Source organism: Leucoraja erinacea, unplaced genomic scaffold, assembly GCF_028641065.1.
Source record: "Leucoraja erinacea ecotype New England unplaced genomic scaffold, Leri_hhj_1 Leri_104S, whole genome shotgun sequence".
NCBI lineage: Eukaryota > Metazoa > Chordata > Chondrichthyes > Rajiformes > Rajidae > Leucoraja > Leucoraja erinaceus.
Window position 1 is genome coordinate 124338 of NW_026575286.1, and position 27791 is coordinate 152128.

At 41.7% G+C, this 27791-nt stretch overlaps 1 protein-coding gene and 1 long non-coding RNA gene across 3 annotated transcripts in view; one reads left to right on the forward strand and one right to left on the reverse strand.

Moving 5' to 3' along the window:
* Nucleotides 1-24317, forward strand: part of LOC129715179 (uncharacterized) — a 28463-nt gene extending 4146 nt beyond the window's left edge. For both annotated transcript variants that reach the window (XR_008726450.1, XR_008726451.1), the window contains exons 2-3: nt 15860-16009; nt 23924-24317. This is a non-coding gene — a long non-coding RNA (uncharacterized LOC129715179). The remainder of the gene's footprint in view (nt 1-15859; nt 16010-23923) is intronic.
* On the reverse strand, nt 1-27791 carry LOC129715176 (calcium-activated chloride channel regulator 1-like). Its single transcript, XM_055665044.1, has 14 exons — nt 26391-27791; nt 25776-25919; nt 23025-23175; nt 21250-21358; nt 19017-19182; nt 15915-16136; nt 15256-15480; nt 14050-14227; nt 10025-10131; nt 9709-9930; nt 7996-8257; nt 6977-7135; nt 4223-4447; nt 1-1065 (listed from the first exon to the last, which is right to left on the reverse strand). Exons 1-14 carry the CDS (start codon nt 26736-26738, stop codon nt 671-673), a joined length of 2913 nt encoding a protein of 970 aa, XP_055521019.1. The 5' UTR covers nt 26739-27791; the 3' UTR covers nt 1-670.

Below are 27791 nucleotides of genomic sequence, written 5' to 3' on the forward strand. Positions count from 1 at the left end.
TTGAAAATGTTTTGAATTATAATGAAATTAATGCAGAAATTGCCTCTTTATTTCATTGTGTCAAAGCATGTCACATTTTTGGTGTCCTAAAAATTAATATTTTTGAGTTATAAACTGGTTGAATCAGGGAATTAATTTTATTCCTAATGACTTTATCTACTATCTCTTGCACAATTGAGTAACAATCCTTGAAAAAATTAATACCATACTACTTGAAACAGTGAAGATATTACATTTTTAATGTTCTGTGCTAAAATCTCTCCAGTATTGTAAAAAATACACATATGGAATGAGGATGAGGCTGAGGCAGGTACTATATCAACATTTGGACAGGCACACGGATAGGTAAGATGAGAGGGATATGCAAGCAAATGGGAATAGCGTAGCGTAGAGGAACATTGTGGTTGGCATGGAAGAGTTGGATCAAATGGCCTGATTCCGTGTTAAATTATGTTATAACTCTAAAGTCAATGAAACCTAGAAAGTATTTAAGTACATCTTATAACATCGTCCTAGGATATGCATGGGTAAAGTACTGAAGTTACAACAAATAGCAAGAAAACTGCCTTTGAACCTTCCCCTCCAAACCCATTGGTGTATAATTTGGTTTTATTACCATTTTAAATCTCTTTAATTAGGTCTGTTAACTTTTGCGTTAGATTTTAATTTATTACTCTTCATCTGCCAAAATTCTCTTTTGGCTAACACTATTCAGAACACAATTTGTGATCAAAATAATCAAGCATACAATAAATATAGCAATGGTTACAATTGAAACTATCACTGATATGTTAACATCATTTGGGTGCTCAATTAAAGGTACAAAGACAGAAGCTTTGGCCACATTTGACATTTCAGAAACCCGCTGATTTTCATCATATGCACGGACAGCAAAATACAGAGTTGCCCCGTTTTGCAGTTCTCTATGTTCGAGAACAATTGTGGCTGTTTCTCTGGAACCAAATGATCGTGGTTTCATACTGGTCAAATTAACCAGATTAACATTGAAGAAGTTGTCTCGAAGTTGCAGCAGGTTGTCACTCATCCTCATTTCATAGTGCGAAGCTAAAAGATTAAGGAAATAATGGAATACCCAGTATAAATAAAAGTACAGGCCACTTTCAAAAATGGATAATGATAACTTGGCACACCCCACTGAGAATCTGTGGTCTTTGACTGCGGAATATGAGAGCATCAATTGAGAACTTTGAGTTCATGCATCAAGACTACTCAGGAGCCTATCATCCCACAAACTGCCAAATTGCCATCTCAGTTTAACTGCCTAATTAATGGAAGGGTCTTCTCTCCAGAGTCGCTGCGCTGCCTGTCCTGCGGAGTTACTCCAGCTTTTGTCTATCGTCAATTTCGGAGCTAAATAAAGTTTCTCATAGCGGGGCTTATAGCGTCTACCCCCCACCCCCTTCCTTCCCAACCTCAGCCTCACGGACCTTAGCGTACCCCCAGTTCCTAAAACCTATTTCCATCCCTGATTGCAGTATATATGTAACACCACATTGCAGGTTCTGTAGAGGCTCTGGGGAGAGGGTAGGGTTTCAGGTCGAGACCCTTCAGACAATCACAAGTACTGTCACCGACTAGATTTCAGTTCAGTCTGAAGAAGGGTATTCTCTCCAGAGGCGCTGCGCTGCCTGTCCTGCTGAGCTACCTCAGCTTTTGTCTATCTTCAATTTCAGTTAAATAAAAAACTTTTATGGGGTTTATAGCATCAAGAACAATGTTGCTGCAATGAAGGAGAGCCAAGTCTATCCCTCATTGCTAGCAGCTGATGGGAAGCGGCTGAAAAGTGGGAAGTGGCTGTAAAAAGACAGTGCTGCCGGGGGAGGGGGGCGGGGGAGAGAGTTCCTTTTACAGCGTGCGGATAGTCTGGCCAGGGGTAAATTTGCGGGGAGCGCAGGAGCGTTGTGAAGGAGGGGGTCGGGGATCATGCTAGCATCCAGCTCGAGTGGGTCTGCAGGCAATGGATAACAGGACAGCGGGTGGTGGAGCTATGTCAATGTAAGTAACCTCAATTGGTCCCTTGTTCGTGCTGACACAGGAGTAAGCTCCACTGCCCACTGTCCTGTTATCCATCACCCACTGACCCACTCCGCTCTATGATCTTTGCTCTTGAGCTGGGTCCCCTCACTATTCAGAGATAATTTCCACAGGTGAGCAGGCCAGCAGAAGGCGCTGAGATGGCAGTCGGTTCCGCTGTCCGGTCCCGACGGCCGCTCGTAACCACATGTGCTGCTTCCCTCTCCAGCCACAATGCTGTGGCTCCGTGTCCAGAGCGCCGTGGCAGCGGTGAGTGAGTGGGTCACTGGCATGATCCCCGACCCCTTCTCAATGCTCCTGCCCTCCCCGCAACATTACCACTGACCAGACTCACCACATGCTGTGAAAGGAACACTCCCCCCAATTGGTCCCTTGAACTAGTATTGTTATTCAATAAGATCACAACTGATTCAACTTGTCCCGGTGTGCTCCCGTATTCCCCACCATCTCTCCACCTGCCATCACCCTCCACCCCCCTGCCCATTCAGTTATTCAGAAAGAAGGACATTTGGAAGCCTTGGGCAAATTGAATTGTTACTTTCTTTATTTTTCTGTTTACGGACAGAACAATCTGCGCATGCGTGGTTTAAGATTTTTTAAAAGCCTGACTGCCTACCCTGAGTATTTACGGCACCAGCCTGAATATGACTCATTTATAATTATATATTTCTATGAAATTTGTTCCCAATTGGGCCCCGCACCTTTAAGGCTGGCCCTGCCCGAGGCATTGCAAATTCAGCCCCCTTTCCAGGATTTGAGAACATGGTCTTAAGCTGACAGTTTTGTGCATTACATTACCAGAGAGATTACTTATTCAAATGAGACGATGAGTAGCGATCCTTTACAGACAGCAAAAAGGCATGCACGTATACTTTTAATGAGAAACCACTATTAAATAGTTAAATAAGAAACTTTCTGGCTATCTAGACCAACATGCACCTCACGTTCAACATCTCCCAAAGCTCTGGACTGAATGTTATGCCGTGGGGAAGGTCAGCATCTCTGAGGACACCAGAAACGTTGCCTATCCGTATCCTCTAGAGATGCTGCCTGACCAGCTGAGTTAATCCTGCACTCCAACGGCAGCTTGTATTTAGAATAATTGCATTGTATTTGTTTATTTTCTTGTGCTTTTTCTGCCCTCGTCATAATAGATCCACTAATCACATCCTGCACCTAAAAATTGTCGCAATAAAATGGATATTGATACTCCTCGCCAATAGTTCCTCGCTCCCAACTCATACCCCGCCAAAGCTTGACTTGCCATCACTGCACTAGGTGTCTCACCAGGAGTATCAATCCATGTCAATAATTGTTTTTTAAAATGTTGCCAGCCCTTTTAGAATTGTTCACAAGTTATAGGTGTAGAATTAGGTCATTTGGTCCATCGAGTCATGGCTGATCTCTGCCTCTTAATCCCATTTTCCTGCCTTCTCCCCAGAACCCTTGACATCCATTCTAATCAACAATTTGTCTGTCTCTGCTGTAGAAATATTAACTCACTTGGCCTCCGCAGCCCTAAGTGCCAATGAGTGCCACAGATTAACTACCCTCTGACTTAAGAAGCTCCTCCTCACCTCCTTTCTGACGAGCACTCTTTAAGTCTATGACCACTGACTCTCCCACAAGTGGAAACATCCTTTCCACTCTATGCCTTTCATTATTATGTAAGTTTCATTTAAATCCCCCCCCCTCAACCTTCTAAACTCCAGCGAGTACAGGCCCAGTGCTGTCAAACGCTCACCATATGCTTAACCCACTTATTCCTTGAATCATTCTTGTAAACATCCTCTGGACCTTCTCCAGAGCAAGCATATCCATCCTCAGATATGGGGCCCAAATTTGCTCACAGTACTCCAAAAGTGGCCTGACCAGCACCTTATAAAGCCTCAGCATTACATCTTTGTTTTTGTATTCCAGTTCTCTTGATATAAATGCTAGCGTTGAATTTGCTTTCACCTCACTCATTGCTTCTCTGTGTTGCAACAGTATTTAGTGATGAAGGCACTTGGAGGGAAGAACAGCTAGATTACTGACTGGATTACTGCATTTTGTTGTCTATGTACTGTACACTGACAATGACAATTAAAGTTGAATCTGAATCTGGTATCTTATGAACGTTAGAGAAACTACAAAGATTACTTAGTTTAAAATCAGAACCATTTACCTTTGCCTTGATCATAGTCTCCTCCTGGCGCTGTCCATTCCAGCTTAATTCTATTTTTAACTATTGTTGCTTGAAGATCTGTGATTTTACATGGTCTGAAGTCAATACTGAGTGCTTCTGAGGGGACTAAAATTGTTCCTCCTGATTTGACCCTTTGGAAGCCTCCTAATTGAGCCACAAGACCCTCCTTGTTTGGAAGATTTGCTGAATGTGTTTGGATATTTCCTATATGAAAAAAATAAGGTACACATCATTAAGATTTGCGACATAAACTTACAGGTAACTTATCAAAGTCACAGGGAATAGAAATTGAGAACATGAGTCAACCAAACAGGTCATTTTCATCTTGGAAAGCTGGAACAAACCAGATGCCTTGGAGATCAGTACAAGGCTCTCAAGTATTTATAGTTTACATTAATGACCTAGATGAATGAGCCATGTGCAATGTAGTCAACTTTATAGACCAGAGGGATCATGGAGTACTGGTACATAGTTCCCTGAAAGTGATGTCCCAAGTAATAAGGGTGGTAACAAAATATTTTGGTATGTTGGCCTTAATCTGTCAGGGTATTGGGTATACAAGATACATTTATTTGTCACATATACCAATTGGTACAATAAAATGTATAGTCAGGGTATTGAGTATAGAAATCAGGACATTAGATCACAATTGTACAAGATTTTGGTAAGAAATTGGCATGGACAAGTTGTGCTGAAAGACCCGTTTCCATGCTTCATAATTCTATAACTCAATCTATGACTGATACAAAGATAGGTAGAAAAGTGAGCTATAAGGAGGATGCCAAGAGCTCGCGAGATATATAGGTGGATTATTTGAAGGGAAATGTGGCAGATGAAAAAAAAATAGATTATCCATTTTGAAGAAAAGCATACAAAGATGTAACAAAGTAATTAAGAACACAAATTAAGTTTGGAAGATTGTTGGAGTAAACGCTTAGGGTCCCGCTAAGACCACCTCCGATGCACAGAATATAGTTGTGAACTTATTTACGGAAGTATATAGTTGCCTTAGAACTGATGGCATAAATGTTCACGAGATTGGGTCTTCGATTGAATGAGTTGATTTTGGCGAGAGAAAAAACAACAGAATGGGCTTTTGTTAGCAATGTTACAAAATTTTGAGATTTAAAAAATCAAGTCTGCAATTTATCCCATCAGATAAAGCATAAACAGAAGTTTAATTTGACACCTAATTCACTTTCACATCTTCATTATTAAAAATGTTATGGCCAATTAGCATCTTGTTCCCTATTGCTTTTCCGTTGACTTGATTCAAAAGCTGTGATCGAGGACAGTCAAAAGCCCATAACGTTCTTAAAAATTAAGAGAACTGAATGTAATTTTCAGTTATTATAGATTGATACATTCTGAAACAAATATGAAACAATCTTACATGGATGACCTGAAATTAAAGCATATAATTAGTTAGTTACCTAATTGTAGCTAATTACAAAATTCAATTATTAGATCTAAACATCTATCCATTTCTTAACATTTTTAAATAGCCTAAGTGTCCAAATAACATTCACGCAAGCATTCACAATATAACATGATTTTTAAATCTCATTGTCATGAATTTATAGGCCAAATGGAAGGAATTTAGTGTTTAATTCCCGTAAATTAATGGCCATTTAAATCATCTTGCGAGTGAGATTTTGTGGAACGCGATCGTTTGGAACATTGCGGTTGCAGTGAATTTAAACCCCATATCGGCAGTAAAAACACTGCCGGTTCGTATATTTACTTAATCACATTTTCGCCGATGAAATTTTGATTAAAGTAATCCTAAGAAGTAAGTTTATATGTAAAATAAACAACTTACCTTATGTTTTGTCCCGTACGTGAGATCCGTCTCGTTGTCTGCGTTGACGGCATTAGAAGTAGATTTTTATTTTACTCCAGCAATTAAATTTTTGCGCATTTTTTTTTTTTTTTTTTTTTTTTTTTTTGAAACTGCCGAGAACGGCAGTGGGAACGATTTTTCAGCATCAGGAGTTGCCCGAGGAAATATCTCGGACACGCAGGAGAAAATGACATTTTAATCTCCCCCCCAAAAGGCGCCAAAGTCGCGCACATGGCCAGTGGCAGAACTGCAGCGCCGCTGAAGGTAAGTTTTGTAACATACCTACTTATGTTGTTTGAAATTTGGAAGAATGACAGATTTTACTGGAATATACAGAATTCTGAGAGGGCTTGACCAAAGTACCTTCTTTAAGAGTGTTTCCCTGCTGGGAGAGGCTTGAATTGGAAAGTATAGATTCAGGATAGGAGTCCATCCAAAAATGAAATAAGAAAGGATTTCGTCATGAATTTTAGGAATTATCCTTTTTTGGGGAATGGTCAGGAAAATGGACTTGAGGGCAAAAATCAGATCAGGTAAGATTGTTGAGCATTGCTTAGTTGACCAAATTTGACCAAAGAAAGGTAGGAGAGCCAATTGTATAGAGGATACCAAGGGATATAGTAAGGTTAAGTGAGTAAACAGAGATTTAGCTAATAGAATACATTTGAATCATTCAAAAATACAGAATGGAAACAGGCCCTTCGGCCCATTGAGTCCATAGCAACCATCAACGTTCCGTTCACACAAATCCTATATTATACCATTTTACCATTCTTTCCCCCATTCACTAAGAAGAATTTACAACAATATGTTCCATAGCAGCTAAGATCAGTAGTTCACTTTGGTTTTAAACCCTGATTGCTGCAATGACATTGTCAAATGTTTATTACCATTTTTTGTGTACTGTGGAGCATGCCCTCCTCTTCTGAGTGCCACTTGTGCGATCCTTTCCTCTCCCTGTACATGCACATTAACACTATATCTTCCAGCTCCATTTAACATGAGGAAATACTTGGAGTAAATACCATCATCGCTGTTCACATCAGCACCTGAAGGGATAAAAGAGGAGGAGAAACTTATATTAATGTTATGGGGTAGCATTTGTTGAATTTAATAAAGATTGCTGCTGGCTGTTGATGCAAGGGATAGTGTTGGAAGAGCTTTAAAAAAACCCAACTAAATTAGACCTTGCAGGGTGTTCATCCCAATCATGTGATTCCTGCAGGCTGCAGCACTACACAGCAAAGCACCTGACATGGAATTCATGGTACTCAGCTAGACATGGAACCTGGGAATGACACTGGAACCTTCTCTGCTTCCTTGGCAATGGCTGATCCTGTAATTTCGAAAAGGTAAGCCAAGTGGACATTGGATGGTTATGGGTTAGTGATGAGGGTTGTATAGCATAGGTGGAATGCAGAGTGTATCCACGTGTGGTATGTATCTTCTCCCCTCAACAAGGACCAGTGGCTGTCCCCATCCACCCTTGGTGGAGTTGAGACAACAATTTTTGCTCCTCATGGTCATTTTTGATCTGAACGCTCGGGTAATCCAACCCCACTTCCATGAGATGAAAGAGGAACACACCGAGAAGGGACGTTCTTGCCCCAGTCCCAATGAGAGCTGGTAATACGGGAATTCCCGGAGAGTTATCACCCCTGGATCCACCGTCGCTATTTTGGTTGAGATGTGGAAAAAGTCAAGTGAAGGTTCTGATTTGTTTGGCTTACCATTGAAACGGGCAAAGGACATCTGAACCTAACACGCATCGTTGAGTCTTCCTCCAATTTCTTTAATATATTTTTACGGAAAGGGGACCAGAATTAGATGCAACCACATTACACATATTTCTAATAATGGTACACCACGGTACACTTGCTCCTTCACGAGGACATTCTACGTATCCTACCTAAGCCATCGTCATAAAGCTTCTGTTTAATCGGAGGACCACTGGGACGTTCAATAATAGCTGTCACATTGGCATGCAGGACTGGTAGAAATCCATGAGTAACCTCCACGTAGATAATGATTGGGCTCATGATGTCTTTTTTGTTCATGTATACATTGACATTCACTGGGGGAATTTCTGCGTCTGCTGCTCGTGATGTAACAGAGGTTGTTACAAACTGTTTGATTCCATGATTCAGGATGTTGTAGATCCAATTTCCAGTCTGGGAAACAAACATTGATTATTTATACATCAAGGAGCCCCCTCTAAAATCTTTCTATACACTAGCAAAGTCACAAATTCAGTTTCTTGCCTCTGTGGACTTGAATTATTATCCATATTGCATATCAGGAGAGAAGGAATGGCTGCAACACTTACTCCTAATTACTATCCAGAAAATGCCATGAGAAATGTTTCTGAGTGTAATCAAGCAACCTTAAATGAATTAATTGTCATGAGCAAAACACAAAGCACTAGAATAACTTGGAGGCAGACAAAAAGCTGGAGAAACTCAGCGGGTGAGGCAGCATCTATGGAGTGAAGAAATGGGTGACGTTTCGGGTCTCGACTCGAAACGTCACCCATTCCTTCGCTCCATAGATGCTGCCTCACCCGCTGAGTTTCTCCAGCTTTTTGTCTACCTTCGATTTTTCCAGCATTTGCAGTTCTTTCTTAAACGGAATAACTCTGAGGATCGGGCAACATTTGTGGAGGGAATGGACAGGCGACATTTTGAATTGGTACCATTCTTCAGACTGATTGTAGTAAGAGGGAGAAAGCTGGAAAATGGAGGTGGGGCCAGGAAAAAGCTGGCAGGTGGTGGGCAGATACAGGTGAGGAGGATTTGTTTGGCAGTAGGGTGGAGTTAGTTTAGGAAGGCTAGACTTGAAAATGAGACAGAAGGATGTATGATGAGGAAAGAAGAGGAGTGTGATGTTAAGCTAGAGGGAGGGATGTTGGCGGAAAGGGTCAGTGGGCAAGAATGGAGGGAACGTGTGGCGAGATAATGGGGAGAATTGCATGTGTACTTGGGACGAGGGGCACACGAAAGAGGGGTGGGGGATATTACTTAAACTTATAGAATTCGATGTTCACACTTGTAAGCTACTCAAGTGAAATATGAGGTATTGTTTCTCCAGATTCACCACCCGCTGACTAAAGAAATTCCTTCTCATCTCCATTGTAAAGATACGTCCTTTTATTCTGAGGCAGCGCCCCCTGGTCCTAGGCTGGAAACATTCTCTCCACATCCACTCCAGCCTTTGTTTTCGGCTTCTTCAAACCCAAACTGTCACCTATCCATGTTCTGCAGAGATGCTGCCCGACCCGCAGAGTTACTCCAGCACTTTTTTTTTAAAAGAAGTCTTTGACAGCTTAGCAAAGCTTAGGCTCCACCTTTACAGATCATTCACTGTTTTATCTTTGAAGGTGAAAAATATTAGAAGACAATTAATAATTAAATAACTGGTGCGGTATCAAACTAATTTCTGAGGTGGTAGGGTGGGGAAATGTAACAGGAGTGAACTTTGCCATTAGACTGCGTCTTTGAGGTGAATGATTAAAAATTTTCAAACAATTATTGCCAAATATGCTCAGGACTTTCATATCTTTGATCTGTTGGTATTTATTCAGAAGATTTGTTAGGTCAAATATATCATGCATTTTGGTCCATACCTGTGCAGTGCCTTGAATCTTAAGATGGGCTGTGTGTTCTGTTTGATTTATCCTGAAGTCATCGTGGTTGTATGTTTTTCCACTAGGGTTACGTACAATCACAATAGGAGTCTGAGCATCCCAAGTAACCACAAACATGGTGTCATTTCCAACAGTCTTATCAAAAACAACCGTGCCATTCATCCATGTGCCGTTGTCGATCCTTGTTCCTGAACTTTCAAGCTGAGACCAAACAAATGGAATTGTTAGTTTACATTGCGGCAATCAGTGAGCAAGAATAATGATTGGAAAAGAAGTATCTGAAAAGCAATCAAACCTGGATTGGCTGATGATTAATGTCACCGTTTGTTGCGACCAATGCACTGAATGCATCAATTAATCCATTTGAATCCAAATTATCAGCTGCTGCAAACTGTAAACCTCCTGCAGAATGAACAAACTTTATAAATCAACATAGATAATACCAATGGCCAGAGGTAACTGAAAATTAAACCAGAAGCAGATACTATGAGTTTATGAACTTTGACCATTGAAAAAATTACTTGGAAGTAAAACTATTTATACATTATAGCCCAGGTTTTACACCGCCTGCCGACCCTTTCTCCCCTCCGTTGTCCGCCACACTGCCTGCCGCCCCACGTATGCATCGGTCCCTGCCATCTCAGCTCTTCCAGCCCCGCTCTCCGCCTGGCAGCCTTCGTTCCCCTGCCCGTCCACCGGCTGCGCCTGCATCCCCTCCTCTGACTCCGCCTACTCTTTCTCCTCCTGGATCCCCGGTTCGGTCACCGCTCCAGCCCCTGCTCTTCCTGCAGTGGGAGGAGATGGCGAGCTGCGTACCCGGTCCGGGCGGCTGGTTAAGCCGCCTGTCCGCTATGGTGAATTTGCTTAGCTGTTTGCTCATCTGTTGTTTAACTGTTTGCTTACCTGCTCGTAGCGCATGAGACGTGGTCTCCCTGTCACTACTGTATTGCTTTTGTTTCCAAGGGGAAGGATGTAGATGACATGTGCATGTACCTTTAATATAGTGACCTCACCACTACTAACCACTCCCCATATCAGAAGTATAATTGCAACCTCCCCACCCATTGATCGCTCTCTAGCTCCTGTGACAGACCACGTACAGCTAGGGCAGTAACGTTTGTGTATTATCAATAAATAGTAGTAAAGACACAGTGTGTTGATGACTCCTCTTTACAGTGTCTATCTGTGGTTTGAACTAGCATCTGCAGTTCCTTCCTGCACGGCCCAGGTTTTAACCCTAGTTGGTTGTAGAAACGACATCCTGTGGCAAGTGACTCATCTACTTTTCATCCACCTAGAAGACCCAAGTTAGGAGTATAATGAAATATTATCTGCTACTTGATTGGCATTTTCTATGCCACTTAAAACCTTCATTCTTTCCACCACCATCTAACAGTCACTACTTTGTGGTCTATCCACAAAATGTACCACAAAAGCTATTTTGAGTCCTCAATGGTCATCACCAGGAAAGGCAATAGTAGGTACATAGAGCACCCTTCCTCCAGATAACATACAATCCTGGAAATATATTGCCATGCTTCATTGTTATTGGGTCAACATCTTGTGACTCCCATCTACCTCATTGGTGACCTGCAGACTATCCTTGGTTGGAGTTTACTGGCTTTACCTTGCACTAAATATTATTCCCTTATCAAGTGACCATACGCTGTAAATGGCTCGGTTGTACACATGTATTGTCTTTAATCTGACAAAAGCTTTTCACTGTACCTCGGTACACGTGACAAAAAACTGAACCTAAACGTGTAGGAAAGAACTGCAGATACTGGTTTAAACCAAAGATAGACACAAAAAGCTGGAGTAACTCAGTGGGTTAGACAGCATCCCTGGAGAAAAGGAATAGGTGCTGTTTTGGGTCGAGACTTCTTTAGACTGAACGTCAACCCGAAACATCACCTATTCCATTTTTCCAGAGATGCTGTCTGACCCACTGAGTTACTGCAGCTTTTTGTGTTTATCTTCTGAGCCTAACTGTATTGTGTACGTTTTTGAGTGCTATTGACGGGGAGAGCTGTTGAGATTGATTTCTTTCACAGCTGAACCTGAAAAGAGGTGTGTAGTCTAAGGATAAAGGGTCAGCCATTTAGGGATTAAAAAATACAATTTTTTACATGGAGATAGTAAATATTTGGAAGTCATTATCTCAGTAGGCTAAGGACTCATTGCATATAATCAGACTAATATGGGATAGGGTTTTAGTGTTCCTGGGATAATGAAGCCGGGAAATATGCTTAGTTCACAGGATCAGCTATGAATTTAATGAAGACGGAGCAGGCATAAAGGGCAGTTCAGCCATTTCCGACTTTTAGGTTTCATGGACTGTAGAAATTCAGTGCCAGCTTCTTAACAGCCGTGAGTTATGAGCTATAAATATTATTTTTGCCAGTTATCCTGTGGATGAATAAACAATGTTATTTTTTTCATTATTGTGAATTTATAGACATGACTCTTACTTTTACAGTGACATATAGAATCTTGGTGTCAAATATTATGGATATTTATATCTGAAATTTTAACCAGATACATTGCAGACAGCTTATGATACTTCCAGTATTTGCACAATAAAACAAACCTACATGCTCCTAGTAGTGCAGAAACTAATTTTCCTTGCCAATGCCATTATGTGTGAGCTATCAATGCATACATTTAGAATCCCTGCACCTACTTTTTTTAAGTGGAATTTAGCTAAATTGAATTTAATAAATTTAATTAATAATTATAAATTTGAATTTAGCTAAAACTTTGTTCCATAATGGTCAAGTTGAGATTTTTATCATATGCACAAGACTTTAGACTTAAGAGATACAGCGCGGAAACAGGCCCTTTAGCCCACCAAGTCTGCGCCGACCATCGATCACTCCCCATATGCTAACTCCTACACTCGAGGGACAATTTACAATTTTACAGAATCCAATTAACCTACAAACCTACACGGCTTTGGAATGTGGAAGGAAACCAGAGCACCCGGAGAAAGCCCAGAAGGTCACAGGGAGAACATACAGACTCCACACAGATAGCACCAGTAGTCAGGATCAAACCGGGTCTCAGGCACAGTAAGGTAGCAATTCTACCTCGGCACCACTGTGCTGCTGAAGTATGGTGAGGTACAGGTACAATGAAAATCTCAGGCCCATAGGCTCAAACAACGGTAAAAATCATAAATTAAGCATAAATTGTACATTATTCATGCAAATTTCACAGGACGGTGGAAGAAACTGTACAAAACAAAAATAAGACATGAAAAAATATACCAGGCCAGTGCAAGACGTGGTCCATAGGGTTCTGTTGCTAAAATAGGATTAGGGTTCTGCAGAACATGATAGTTGTAGTAAACTAGTTCCGGAACTTTCTGGTGTATATCTCCTGCCCGATGGTAGCGGTGAGAAGAGCGCATGACCTGAATAGTGGGGATCCCTAATGATAAATGATGCCTTCTTAAGGCTGCCGCAGGTTTGAGTCATCTTGCAATGGTGAAAAGCAAGAAAGAGTGCATGTCTATAAGTTTCCTGGGGTCCATGTACAAGAATCACTAACATGCATTAGTCAAGGTAGGAAAATAATTTCATTTGGTACATATTGAGGCCATTCATCTCATCAATGCTAGTTCTCAGGAGCAACTGCATTCTCCTACTTATTTCCCAATTATTTCTTCTTTTTCTCGTACCCATTAACTTCATTACAATTCTCCTAATTGCCTTTTAAGCTAGGGCATTCGGAGCAATTTACAGTCGGTAATTAACCTACCAACTTGCATTTCTTGGAATGTACCTACTTACTGAGGCATTCCATTTCTATTCCCCAGAGATCCAAGTGTTTATCCAATGACTGGGAGAGCTTAGCCTAGTTGTTGACCAACAATATGGATGTTTGATTAGATTTGTGCCAAGCCTACCAAACAGAGAAAAATTGGAAGTTTCCATAATGTTATTCCATGGCTAAGCATTCTTCATTGTAAACCCACTACTAGCCCTGTCCCATGGTACGAGTTCATTCCAAGATCTCTCCCGAGTTTGCCCTGATTCGAACTCGGAGATTTACATGTTGAAAAATCTTCACGAGTCTTCCCGTGCTTACCTGCCGTTTGCGAGTCTTCCCGAGTACCTGCTGTTAGCGTTACGAGCCGCTAAGAGACGTCCCCGAGCTGCAAAGTACCGGCTACATTCATTCTCCGTGCTTACCACGACTTTGATTTTTTTTAAACTGGAAGAGCTCTTGGAATGAACTCGTACCGTGGGACAGGGCTTTAATACCTGTGCTACAGAACTTGGAACAAGAATTGCAGAGGAGATCAATAACAATTACCTGTCATAATGGAGAGCTGCTCTAGTTCTTCAGTCGCATTTTGCCCTATTGCTATGGTGTGGATTATGGCTCCACTTTGCTCCACCTCTGCAAAGCAACCGTTTATTCCATTGTCCTCACCAAGAACCACCAATATGATTTCATCACCACTTGTAGAACCATCATCTGCACGAAGTACCTACGAAGCAATCAATTAGGAACATCGGATCATAAGAGTAGGAAACACAAAAGATTTCCTCAAACCTAGAAACAAAGAACTGCAGATGCTACTTTATACCAAAGATTGACACAAAGTGCTGGAGTCACTCAGCGGGTCAGGTAGCATCTGTGGAGAAAAAGGATGGGTGACTTTTCAGGTCGGTACATAAAAGGTCGCCAGTCTAAATTAACTTTTGTTTCTCTCTACATTTTCTCTCCACACTGAGCAAAGTACCTCTAATATATTCAGGTTTTACTTTCAGAAGAAACATACTAAGTTTGCTTAATTGTCTAATATACCCTGTGACCTGTGGAGGGAGAAACAGAGTGGGCCATTCATTATTGATCTGAAAATATTATTTTTGTTTCTCTCCCCACAGTTGCTGCGTAACCCCTGCTGAGTAATTCCAGCACTCTGGGCTTTTAATCTTGAACAATGGATTCTGCGAAACACAAAGTGTTGCAGTAACTCAGCAGGTCAGGCAGCACCTGTGGAGGGAATAGGTAGACAACATTTCAAGTCGGCACTTTCCTTCAGAGTTCAGACTTCAGATTAGGTGATAGGGGGGGGTCCATGTGTTTTACTATTTTTACTTCCTTGTATAGCAATTCTACATTTGCGTTTAGTTTTGTTTAGTTTAGTTTAGAGATACAGAATGGAAATAGTCCCTTCAGCCCACCAAGTCCACATTGTCTATAGATAACTCGGGGTAGAGAGGCCAATTTATCTACACACCCGCACAACTTTGGCGTGTGGAAGGAAAATCTGGAAAAGCACCTGGAAAAAAACCCACGCGGTCAAAGGGAGAACGTGCAAACTCCACACAGACAGCACCCAAGGTCAGGATCGAACCCAGGTCTCTGGCACTATGACGCAGCAGCTCTATTAGCTGTGCAACTCTGCTGCCCACCCCCCCCATTCAATGCTAGCAATGCAGTGAAATGGAATGCCTAAAACTAATGAATTATTGAAAATCTTTTATTCAGTTGAATTATTGAAAATCTTACCGCAAATCCAGACCTAACTCCTATGCAGATATTTCTTCCCCCACTGGCTGTTGTGGGCAGCAGTTGTACAAGTTCATTCCTGGCATCATCACCATCAATTAATTTCAGCTTTGAGTCAGTAAATGCAGCAGAATGAAAACTAACTATTCCGACGTGCGAGCCATCTTCAATGATCTGGAGTAAGAATACTTTGGCTGCTTGTTGGAGCTTATTTATACGATTCTCCTATGAACAAGAACATAAGTTTCAATGTACAAGGTGATGGTCACAAAAATCAGTCACTTCTTTGTAGAGACAAGGAACTGCAGATGCTGGAATCTTCAGCAAAACACAAAGTGCTGGAGGAGCTCAGTGGGTCAGGCAGCATCTCTGGAGGGAATGGACAGGCAATGGTTTAGAGATACAGCATGGAAACAGGCCCTTTTGCCCACCAAGTCCACTGTTATTCACACCAGTTCTGTTTCCTTGCTATAAAATGCAATCTTCTATTAATTTCTAAACGAAAAGTTCCGCTTGATTATAAAATGCATTCTGCATAAACTGGGCGTGAAAGTTTTGGGAACGAAAGTTACTGACAAGAAGAATTCAATATTAGTTATTGCAGGTCAGTTTTGGTGTGAAAAACTATTCTATGAAATGTATATTGAGAAAGACCTTACCAACCCCATGCTTGCTGAGACATCAAGGACTAAGCAAACAACACGGTGCTTGGCCTGAAGAAACGTGAACGTTGGGATGACGGATCCAGTGTGGGGTGAGGAACTGTTTTTGAAATCCTCCGACTTGCTGATCATATCCCAAATGCTCCTGTAATTGCATATTCTGTTCTGTGAGTTGGGCACTTCAGCATTGTGAGTCTTGTCATCACAAAATTTATCCGCCTGGATAATGGAAATAAATATCATGGATTTTAGGAACGATGCCAAACACACAAGGAAAAAAACATTATGGTAAACTATACACATAATATATTATTAATACATCAAGACTTTAGACGAGGCATGAATAAAATAAAAATGAAAATTGAGTAGGTTTTATAACAGATTCTCAATACACAATTTAGGCTTCAGCACAAAGTTAAACATTCGTCCCTACTTTTTTTTTATAGTCAAAAATATATACAGCACAGATACTATCCCTTTGGCCAACATATCCATGCCAAGTATCGATAACCCATCTGTACTAATCACACTTAGCAATAGCTTCTTAAAAGTTGGATGTGTCTCCCCTTCCACCATCCACTCTGGCTGTACATTCCAGACTCTTAAGCAACCTCTGGGTGAATTAATACTTCCTCAGATCCCTTCTAAACTTTTTTTTACTTTCTGAGTATAGACACCTCTGACATGAGGAGAAATGTGGGTGAAAATAAAATGGGATTAGTTAAGATTAGAACAAAATGTGTGTTTGCTGATCGACGTGGACTTGTGGCACCTTCACGCCCACGTTTGTTTTGCACCTTGTCACCGCTGGCGACTTGCCAGCAGCCGCATGAACAGGTCCAGCCGCAAGAGCTCAATAGCAACTCAAGTCAGATGCACTAATTGGCCAGCTGCACACAGGTTATGATTGGTGAGAATGTAGATAAAAAGGGCTTCTGGAATAAACGTGACACAAGGTGGCTGGCTCAGCTAAGTGTCACGGAAAAGCAAATCTGCTGGCCAACGCCCTATCAAAACTGGAGGTGGATGCTCTGAATGCGGCCACATTCATCGTTTTTTATGCCATGGCTCGCGCGCAGCATTGATCCCAATCTTATCCATTGACGCTAGACGCATACAGCCCTAAAATTGGAAGATGTACTGTACTTATCGGTGACATGAGAGAAACCATCATATGTGACACTTCCACTGGTAAACCAAGGTCGTTTGTGCCTAGGCCGATGCATCGAGAAGTTTTCAGCGTGCTGCACAACTTATCACATCCGGGCAAGAAGACTACGATAAAACTAGTCTCCAAATGTTTCATCTGGCCTTTCATCAAGTGTGACATTGGATTATGGGCGAAGACTTGTCTACCGTGTCAACAATCCAAGATCTCCAGGCACACTAGGACCCAATTCGGTGAGTTTCCTGTACCGACCCGTTTCTAGCACGTGCCTCCTGGACTTTGTCGGCCCACTCCCATTGTCAAGACAATACACATATCTGCTCACTTGTGAAGACAAGATGCTACCCCAGTCATCAACATTTCAGCGGAAAGAATAACCCCCGCTTTTGTTGACCGATGGATTTTGGTCTTTGAGGTCCCAAGTACGATCACAACAGACCAAGGACTGCAATTCGAGTCTGTGCTGTTTCAAACACTAACCGACCTCTTGAGTACGAACCGGATTTGAACGACTGCTTATCACCCACAAGCGAACGGCCTGATTGAAATGTTCCATCACCAGTTGAAAGCCGCTCTAGCAGCCGGAGGAGACGCGTCGCACTGGAGTGACGGTTGCCTCTGGTTCTGCTTGGCATTCATACAGCGGTGACGGCAGACCTAGGATGTTCATCGGCGGAAATTGTTTACGGCACAACCCCGAAGCTGCCGGCGAATTTTGTAAAACCAATCCCCAAAGACAGATCTTATGATCCAAGCACGTATGTCGATCAATTACGGCAAACTATGCAGCATCTCAGGCCAACACCGACACGGCGAACACCTACAATGGTCTACGTGCCTGCTGACCTCCAATGCTGCATGCATGTTTAGGCCCAACAAGACGCCGTCCTCCGACCTCTTCAGCAAGCATACGATGGCCCTTTCCAAGTCATCCAACGCCTACCCAAGAGTTTTGTGATCAATTGGAACGGAAAAACTGCCAGCATATGTCGAGAACCAACCGACTACCTCAACCACTGAACCGGCGAAGTCACGAGAACCCAACACTTTCTGCCAAAAACTTCCCACACTACAATACCAAACAAGTTCAGGCCATAAAATCAACCCGCCAGACCGGTATGCAGCAGGACAAAGCCAGATTGTCGCCACCTTGTATGACTCGGTGGCTGTGGGGGGAGCTGTGGCGCCTTCATGCCCACGTTGGTTTTGCATACAGCCTGTCACCACTGGCGACTCGCCAGCAGCCTCACGGGAAGGCCCAGCCACAAGAGCCCAATAACAACTCCAAGGTCAGACGCACTAATTCGCCTTATCTGCACATGGGTTATGATTGGTGAGAATGTAAGTAAAAGGGGCTTGTGGAATAAACATGACATAAGGTGTCTAGCTCAGCTAAGTGTTGTTTGTTCTTTGCTTTCTGTCATGAGATTCAGTAGATCCTAGATTCAAGTGGGCGAAAGAGCCTGTGTCTGTGCTGTTTGACTCCATCATTCCAAAGATAGACACAAGATGCAGGAGTAACTCAGTGGGACAGGCAGCATCTCTGGAGAAAAAGAATGGGTGACATTTCGGGTCGAGACGCTTCAGATTGAGAGTCAGGGAAGTGGGAGACGAGATATGGAAGGTATGAAAATGATAGATCAAAGTAGACAATGGTCATGGAAATGTAAAATGGTTTATTGCTGGCTATGGGGAAGGTGACAACGAGGCATACAAACAGTAAAATTAATCAGAAGGACAGTGAAACTAGTCGGATTCCAAAATTCTATGAGTTCTGGAAACGATACAAAGGAACTCAAGATTCAAGAGAGTTTATTGTCATGTGTCCGTGATGGGACAATGAAATTCTTGCTTTGCTTCAGCACAACAGAACATAGAACTATAGAGAGAGAAACAAATGTTTGAGAAAATATAACTTCAACTCCACTTACATTTGTCAGACCCTGCACGTACATTATCGAAGATGATGAACTCTGATCCATCTCTGGGAAGAATTGACAATTGCCTTTAGGCAGCCTAGTGTTGGGATCTATGTTGCAAGGTGTACAGGAAGTGCCCGTACAATCAGCTATCTTCCCTCTTATTTCTTTCGAGCATCTGCAAAATAATATTTTAATTCAGTAACAGAGAAACCTCTGCTAAAGTTTCAATTCAGTACTGAGGGAGTGCTCCACAAATTGTCTGAGTAGCTATCTTCAATTTTCCTCCTTCTGCCATAATAAATAAACCAGAAATGTATAAAAGGAGGTGCAAGTTAATTTGTTTCTATGATATAATAAATGGCACCACCTGGTTAACTTTCCAACTTAATTGTGTGGACTTATAAAGTTCAATACATTTCAATAATTGTAAAACATTTCTAAAAGTACCCCAGTTCCTTACCGTAAATCCCACCATCTTCTGCATTCTATGAATCACCCTTCATAATTTCTATCACCTTCATGAGATTCCACCAAAAGCCATATTTTTCCCTCACCTCCCCTTTCAGCACAGTGGAGTAGCAATAGAGCTACTGCCTTACAGCGCCAGAGATCCGGGTTCAGTCCTGACTATGGGTGTTGTCTTTACGGAGTTTGTATGTTCTCCCCGTGACCTGCGCGGGTTTTCTCCGAGATCTTCGGTTTCCTCCCACACTCCAAGGATGTACAAGTTTGTAGGTTAATTGGCTTGATATAAATATAAAATTGTCCCTATTGTTTGTTGGGTAGTGTTAATGTGTGGGGATCGCTGTTCTGTGTGGGCCAAAGGGAGTACAAAGTCTGTTGAGCTTCACCCATGCTCCTCTGGGGAGGTCAGACCCTGGACAGCTTTTAACTGGTGAAGGTATGTAGCTGTGTAATGGGGATGAGGTTGCCTTCCACTCCTGTGAACACTTGGTGGATATCCAGTGTGCTTATCACTGTGATTACGCCATCTCAATTCCACTCTTTCCAATCCGTCTGCAACCACATAGCCGTACAGCATGGAAACAGGCACTTCGGCCCGACTTGTTCATGCTCACGTCTATTTTTGTTTAATTTAGTTTTCTGCAACGTAGCCCTTCTCCCTCTATTCAATGTACTTATCCAAATGGTTTTTAAGCATTATAATTGTACCTGACAGTTTGTTCCATATACCTGCCACCCAATTAGAGTGATAAACTACACTCCTCCCTCAGTCTGAATCAGTCCGAAGAACGATCCCGACCTGAAACGTTACCCATCCATATTCTACAGGGATGCTGCCGACCCGCTCAGTTACTCCAGCATTTTGTGTCACTCCTCCCTACACTTGCTTTCTGTACTGTTATAGTGAGACACAATGCAAAATTAAGTAACAACATATCATCTTCACTCTGGCACACTGCAGCCTTCTGGACTCAAATTTAATATTTACAGTCTGTATCGGAACTGCCAGTTCTGCTATAGCTTATCCATCTTTAATATAAAATCAGCTTTTCTCTCCCCGCCTGATCTGTCGGGTGTTTCCAGCATTCTTCTCTGCCGCAGTACTGGCCCACAAAATACAGCTTTTATATGTCTGTACATTTGTTTTCTCTGTCTCTGTTTCTCTCTTTAGTTTATCTCACTAATCTATCAACTAGATGCATAGATGCCTTCATAAGCAGCTTGTCACTAAGGCAACCCTGGCCTCACATCTTCAGAGATATTCCTCCTCTCCTTCCCTCTCTGCAACTTCAAACACATTTGTTTTCTCACTTTCCAGATTCTGATGAAGAGTCTTTCACCTGAAACATTAACTCCATTTCTCTTTCCATAGATACTGAACAGTTGAATATTTCCAGCATTATTGTGGAGTCCTAGTGTTATATGGCATGAAAATAAACCATTTGATCCAACTTGCCCATGCTGACCAAGATGCCTCATCGATGCTAGTCCTACCTGCCCGCGTTTGACCCATATGCCTCTAAACCTTTCCCATCCATGTAATTATCTCAACTACCTTCCCCTCAGGTTGCCCCTATTAAATCTTTTCCCTCTCACCTGTTGTCCTCTTGTTGTTGATTCCCCTGCTCGGAGTAAGATATCTATTCCCCTCATCATTTTATACTCAATATGCACGATTTTCCATTTTTATTTCAGGCAGCTCTTGAGTTTTGTAACCTTGTCCAGTAATCTCAGAGGTCATTTCACACTGTACAAAAATATTCAATGAGAATCCTACCTTGTTGCATCAACAGTACCATCACTAGTTATATAAAAAGGCGTCAAATCATCATATTCATCAAATACTCCCCATCGAAGATGGGCCCATTCATGAACGAATGCTTGCCCTATGGAAATAAAAGTACTTTTGCTCAAACTAATGAAACCAATCCAGTAAAAAGTAAATCGTATTTTAAATTAACTTATATATTGGCACAATTCTCATGAATGTAAAATAAACTCAATGGCATAAAATTCTTTTCTGAGACGCTTAAATGAAATAAAGTTCTGTTCCAACGGTTGTGCACTGGGGATTTCCACGCTGACAGTAAAAAGTGTAGAAGTGGCGAGGAGAAGGACAAATCACAGGTTGGTGACCTGTTTTTCCAGAGCTCCCGCAACACCAGCTGCGTCCGCTGGACTGGAGGGCTGCAGCTTCGGCGGCTTCGACCACCCCGGGCCGTGGAGTTTGAACCGGCCCGTTCGCGGCGCTTGGATTCAACCGCGGGACTGACTTACTTAACATCGCCCGGCGGGGTCACAACATCCGAAGCCTGGATCGCCTCGGCGCAGAGGGAGAACAAGGGAGGAAGAGACAGACTTTAAGACTTTTGCCTTCCATCACAGTGAGGAGGTGCCTGGTGAACTTACTGTGGTGGATGTTAAACTTGTGTTTATTGTGTGTTTTTGTCATTTTTATTATATGTATGACTGCAAGGCAACAAAATTTCTTTCAGACCTTTCGATCTGAATGACAAAAATAAAATTCAATTCAATTAAATTCAATTCAATCACTGGCAAACTGAATGAGGTGATGGGTCAATCGAGCCTTCATAGCAAGCTGCAGCTTGGAATGTGTAAAATGGCACCGAAGACTGGCGACTATTACAAATGGACTCAGTAGGCTCCATAGGTTGCCATGCATGTGGTACTTAATCAGGGATTGTCTTCATGTGTGCCAATAGTCACACTGTATATGCAATGTATATGCAATAATCTAATGTATATGCAAAAAGTGTATTTCACTGTACCTTTGGTACACGTGACAATAAAATGAACCCCCAAAAAAAAGAACTAAGAAGAAATGCTGGAAATATTTAGCAAGTCAGGCAGCAACTGTTGAGAGAGAGAAACAGTTAATACTTCAGGTTGAAAACCCATCAGCAGAATTGGAGCAATAAAAGATCGGCTTATGTTGCAGAGAATGGAGGTTCCACAGAAGCTTCATAAACAGATTATCAGCAAGGAACCCTTGCCTCACCCTATCAGAGGTGCTCCCCTCTTTCCATCCCTTGATTCTCCTCTGCGTTAAAACTCACATTTTCCACTTTTCCAACAAATTCTGTGATTAATAGATTTTCCTTTGGTGAGATTTTAATGGGATGAATCAACGATCATGTTATTGAATGTTGGAACGGGTTCAAAGGGTTAAAACCTCAACTCCTGCCCCTATGTGCCTTGATAATCTCATACTCAGACCAGGGGGAAATCTTTTAGGACCGAGATGAGAAAAACTTTTTTCACACAGAGAGTGGTGAATCTCTGGAATTCTCTGCCACAGAAGGTAGTTGAGGCCAGTTCATTGGTTATATTTAAGAGGGAGTTAGATGTGACCCTTGTGGCTAAAAGGATCAGGGGGTATGGAGAGAAGGCAGGTACAGGATACTGAGTTGGATGATCAGCCATGATCATATTGAATGGCGGTGCAGGCTCGAAGGGTCGAGTGACCTTACTCCTGCACCTAATTTCAATGTTTCTATATGCTACAGCTTGCTAACACTTAAAATCACATACCTCTTGAGCCATAAGCTGAAGCCAGGGTGTCGTTTAGCATGAAGTTTGGGGTGAAGTGAATGTAGCGACCCTTCTCGCCACAACCACGAGGTTGCAGGGTGTACGGAGCATCTCGATGTTTCAGATAAGGTGCAGCAATGATCACATCTGCCTATGTATGAAAATTACACGTTTCCATGTGAAACTCCCTGTAAGATCCACAAGCTTGCAAAGTAATGCACTATCTAGAACAAATATGTAAATGCATGCTTGCAATCTAGTGTAGATTTTTCATGTGGTCCTCTTGCATATTAGAAACCAAGAACTGCAGGTAGACACAAAATGCTGGAGTAACACAGCGGAACAGGCAGCATCTCTGGATAGCAAGAATGGGTGACGTTTCGGGTTGAGACCCTTCTTCAGACTCGTCATTGGAGGAGGAGAACTTCTTTAAAGTAGGCATACCTTGAGGAGATTAAGCAGTGGAGAGACAAAATGTGTAGGAAGGAACTGCAGATGCTAGCTTGTCAGAGAGAAATGCTTCAAAATAGCTATGCCTTGACGAGATTTTGCAGATGCAGGTTTACCAAAAAGAATGGCACAAAGTACTGAAGTCACTCAGCGGGTCAGGCAGCATATCTGGAGAACATGGATACCTGACTGAAGACGGATCCTGACCCAAAGCGTCATCTATTCGTGTTGTCCAGAGATGTTACCTGAGCCGCTGAGTTACTCCAGTGTTTTGTGTCTTTTCTTGCATGTTAGCTTGGGTCGACATATGTAAGAGTTCTCTTTAATCATATGTCCCCTCAAATTGTATTTTCCAAGAAGAACCATCCATTTCTCAATTCTAATCTTTCTGCTGAAATATCAAATTCAAGGAACTATTATCATAATTTGTTTTCCCTATCCTCTCATAGGTTCATGGAGTGATACAGTGTGGAAACAGGTCCTTGGGCTCAACTCGCCCACACCGGCCAACAATGTCCCAGCTACACTAGACTGAACCATCTCACAACCACGCATCAGGCCTATCTGAAGGAGAGTTTGCAGTTCCCAAATTGAGCATCTCAGCCGCCAGCTAACCTAAATGGAAGAAAGTCACTGTTGATCTCAAGACACTGCCAAAGGAGAAGACTATGCTACCATTGCTCTTTTTGGTCCAAGGTATGTCATTGATCCCAGTTGCATTCAGTGACCTTTTGTGTATAATTATTTCGTGTAGGAAGGAATTTTGTCCTATTTTTCCTTGTATTTGGCTTACTCAGATGGACACAGACACAAAATAAAACAGCCCGTAGATTTTTCTTTTTCATTTCTCTCCTTCATTTTGTTCTTTTGATACTTTCACTTACGGTCGCCCGTCAACAATATGGAATCTACTCCTCTAACTGCGAGTGGCAAAATTAAACATGCCCGATTAGAAGCCACATTGTTGACGGTCATCTGTGTAGTATTCTGCCGGCTACTCCAATTGTAAGAGGGAATTTTGTGTAATACCCCGATCCTATATCTGGTTTTACTCAGATAGGAACAGACACAAAATAAAACAGCTTGTAGATCAGTGGTGAGTCTATCGAACAAGTCGGTTTATAGAAACAGTGCACACAGAGAACACTTTGGGTTCTCAGACTGTTTTCGGTGCATACTATTAAGGCCTTCAGTAAGCCGACTTATTCGATACACTGATCTACGAGTTATTTTATTTTGTTTCTGTACCTATCTGAGTAAAACAAGATAGGATGTGGGTATAGCGCAAAATAGCACAAAATTCCCTCCTAGAATAGTAAAATATCATTCTGTCTCATACCTAAATACATTTTCTAGTTTGAAGAACTCAATAGATAGTGAAATTACGAGAAGAAATTAACCTTAATATCAGTCTGAAGAAGGGTTCTGACCCGAAACGTCACCTATTCCTTCGCTCCATAGATGCTGCCTCACCCGCTGAATTTCTCCAGCATTTTTGTCAACCTTAATATCAAGATTCTGTAAAAGCTGCTGCATGCAAAAATTTGAGTATATCTTTGGTGTCCACCATCACATGCGTAACACCAGCATTTTGCAGTAGCTATATTTCCATCAAATTATGTATCTGTAGTCTCTTATTATGTATGGACAATTACTTCCAAAGTTTATTCAAAACATGAGAAAGAAATTACAAAAAAAGAAATACTGGAAGAAACGGGAGCTACTTTCATTTTGGTGTTCACCCTTAGACACTGTGTAATGCACGTTTCACTAGATAACAGGACTATTGCTCATTTGGTCACATACTCCATGTTTACAGCAAGAAAGTACATTTGTACCTTGAAAAACAGCAAAAGTGAAGAAATCAGCTATCATGCTTTAGAAACAAATGACTTTCTAAATTTCATGTAACGGTTGTTATGGTGGATACCAAACATAAAGTGTAAAAAACGCATAGGAACTCAGGAACAAGGAATTTTGGTCATTAATCAAATTTTCTCAAACTTCATGAACTATCTCTCCCTGTCATGTACTGCTGCTGTGAGGGTTTTTGATTAATCTGAATTGTTGAAATAGTTTATTTGTGAACTTCAGTTTTATGTATGATGTCACACTTTATGAACCCAGTACCCTGTATTGTAAAAACACACATATCGTATTGAAGAGAATCTCACACTAGAAATTTCTTGTGACTTTCTACAGAATTTAAGTACAAAATTAGCTTCATGTCAATAACTTTCAGGAGAATGTACAGAGGCAGAAGAGAGGAAATGTTTTGCTTATAGGCCCCTGCATTCTTACCTTTGCATAAGATTGAGTTGTTGATCTTTGAAACAAGCTGGAATTAACTGTCCAGGTATAAGGCAACAGAATTTTTATTTCTGAGAAATAAAGTTGCTGTTTGGTAGCCAGGTGTAGGTAGGCAGAAGCATCATACATCATTTCCTGCAAAGAGTGCACAGGATTCAAATTCAACACCTCACTGCAACGCAACCAGATGGTGTGGGTTTCCAAAACATGATCCTTTTTCTTTTTTAGTTTAGTTTAGCGATACAGTGTGGAAACAACCTACCGAGTCCACACCGACCAGCAATCACTAGCGCTATCCTACACACTAGGACAATTTACAATCTTTACCAAAGCCAATTAACTTACAAACCTGTATGCCTTTAAGAGTGGGAGGAAACCGGAGCACCCGGAGTAAATCCACGCAGTCACTGGGAGAACGTACATAGAGCATAGTAGTCACCATCAAACCCAGGTCTCTGGCACTGTAAAGCAGACACTCTACTGCTGCACCACCGTGCCGCCCAATAGCCCACCCTCCTCTGAACAATTCCTGCTTTTAAATATAGCATTGTGGGGACACAAAGCTTTGGCTAAGAGCTCACTTCAGTCACAGCGTCAGCACCTTACCTTAATGCTCTCAATAAGGTTTTCATCAAAAACACCAGGGTTAACAGCGATAACAATGTCTCGATATCCATTATTCACCAGTTTTGCTCCAGAACAGTTTGTAATAAAAGCACACAGGAGGGAGACAAGCACCAAAGCAAAGGTTTTCTGAGGCATCATCCTGCCTCTGAGGCTTTGTGCCTGAATGTGTCTTGGATTGCAAGGAACGCTTTGACTCTGTAAATGATTAATTATCATAAATTGGGATGTTGTAATTTTAAATGATGGTTCCTGATTCCAAAGTGTCTCTGAGGAAAGTGTTCTAATTGTCAATTGGCTGTCTGCCGATAACACTATTGCACTCTGCATGAAGGGATTGTAAAATACAAAACATTAACTGAATAATAAGGAACAAAGTGGACCAAAAGTTCTCCCTCCCAAGGAGAGAGGAACTTGTAGAGACGTAGGAAAAAAATCTCAGCAATTCAATTTGGGACATATGATAGCAAAGTTACAAAACTTTTTTAAATCAAGTCTGCAATTTATCCCATCAGATAAAGCATAAAAATAAGCTTTCTCTACTTCCTAAGAAGATTACGGAAAGTCGCTATGTCAAGGAGGACTCTCTCCAACTTCTACAGGTGCACAGTAGAGAATGCATCGTGGCTTGGTTCGGCAACTTGAGCGCCCAGGATCGGAAAAGACTACAAAAAGTAGTAAACACTGCCCAATCCATCATCGGTTCTGACCTTCCTACCATCAAGGAGATCTATCGCAGTTGCTGCCTCAAAAAGGCTGGCAGCATCATCAAGGACCCACACCATCCTGGCCACACACTCATCTCCCCGCTACCTTCAGACAGAGGGTACAGGAGCCTGAAGACTCCAACGTCCAGGTTCAGAAATAGCCACTTCCCCACAGCCATCAGGCTATTAAACTCAAATGAAACAAAACTCTGAACATTAATAGACCATTATCTGTTTATTTGCACCTTATCTGTTTATTCGTGTGTGCATATATTTATATAATGGTATATGGACGCACTGATCTGTTCTGTATTCATGCCTACTATATTCTGTTGTGCTGATGCAAAAGTAAGAATGTCATTGTCCTCTCTGGGACACATGACAATAAACTCTCTTGAATCTTGAATCTTAAGATTATATCAGTTTGGTGAGCTAGTATCTTTAGTGTTTGGTCATAAAACCCACCTTTGATTTTGATTTATTTTTGAAGCAATTAAATTGTACAATGTGAATTAGGACATTTTGAATGATGACAAATAGTTATGGCATTGAGAAGGCATGGTCTTACTCTGGTTTCTTATCTGCTTTATAAACCTTTTACATTAACGATTTGGATGAGAATGTAGAAGGCGTGATTATTAAGTTTGCAGATGACACTGAAGTGGGTGGTGTCGAA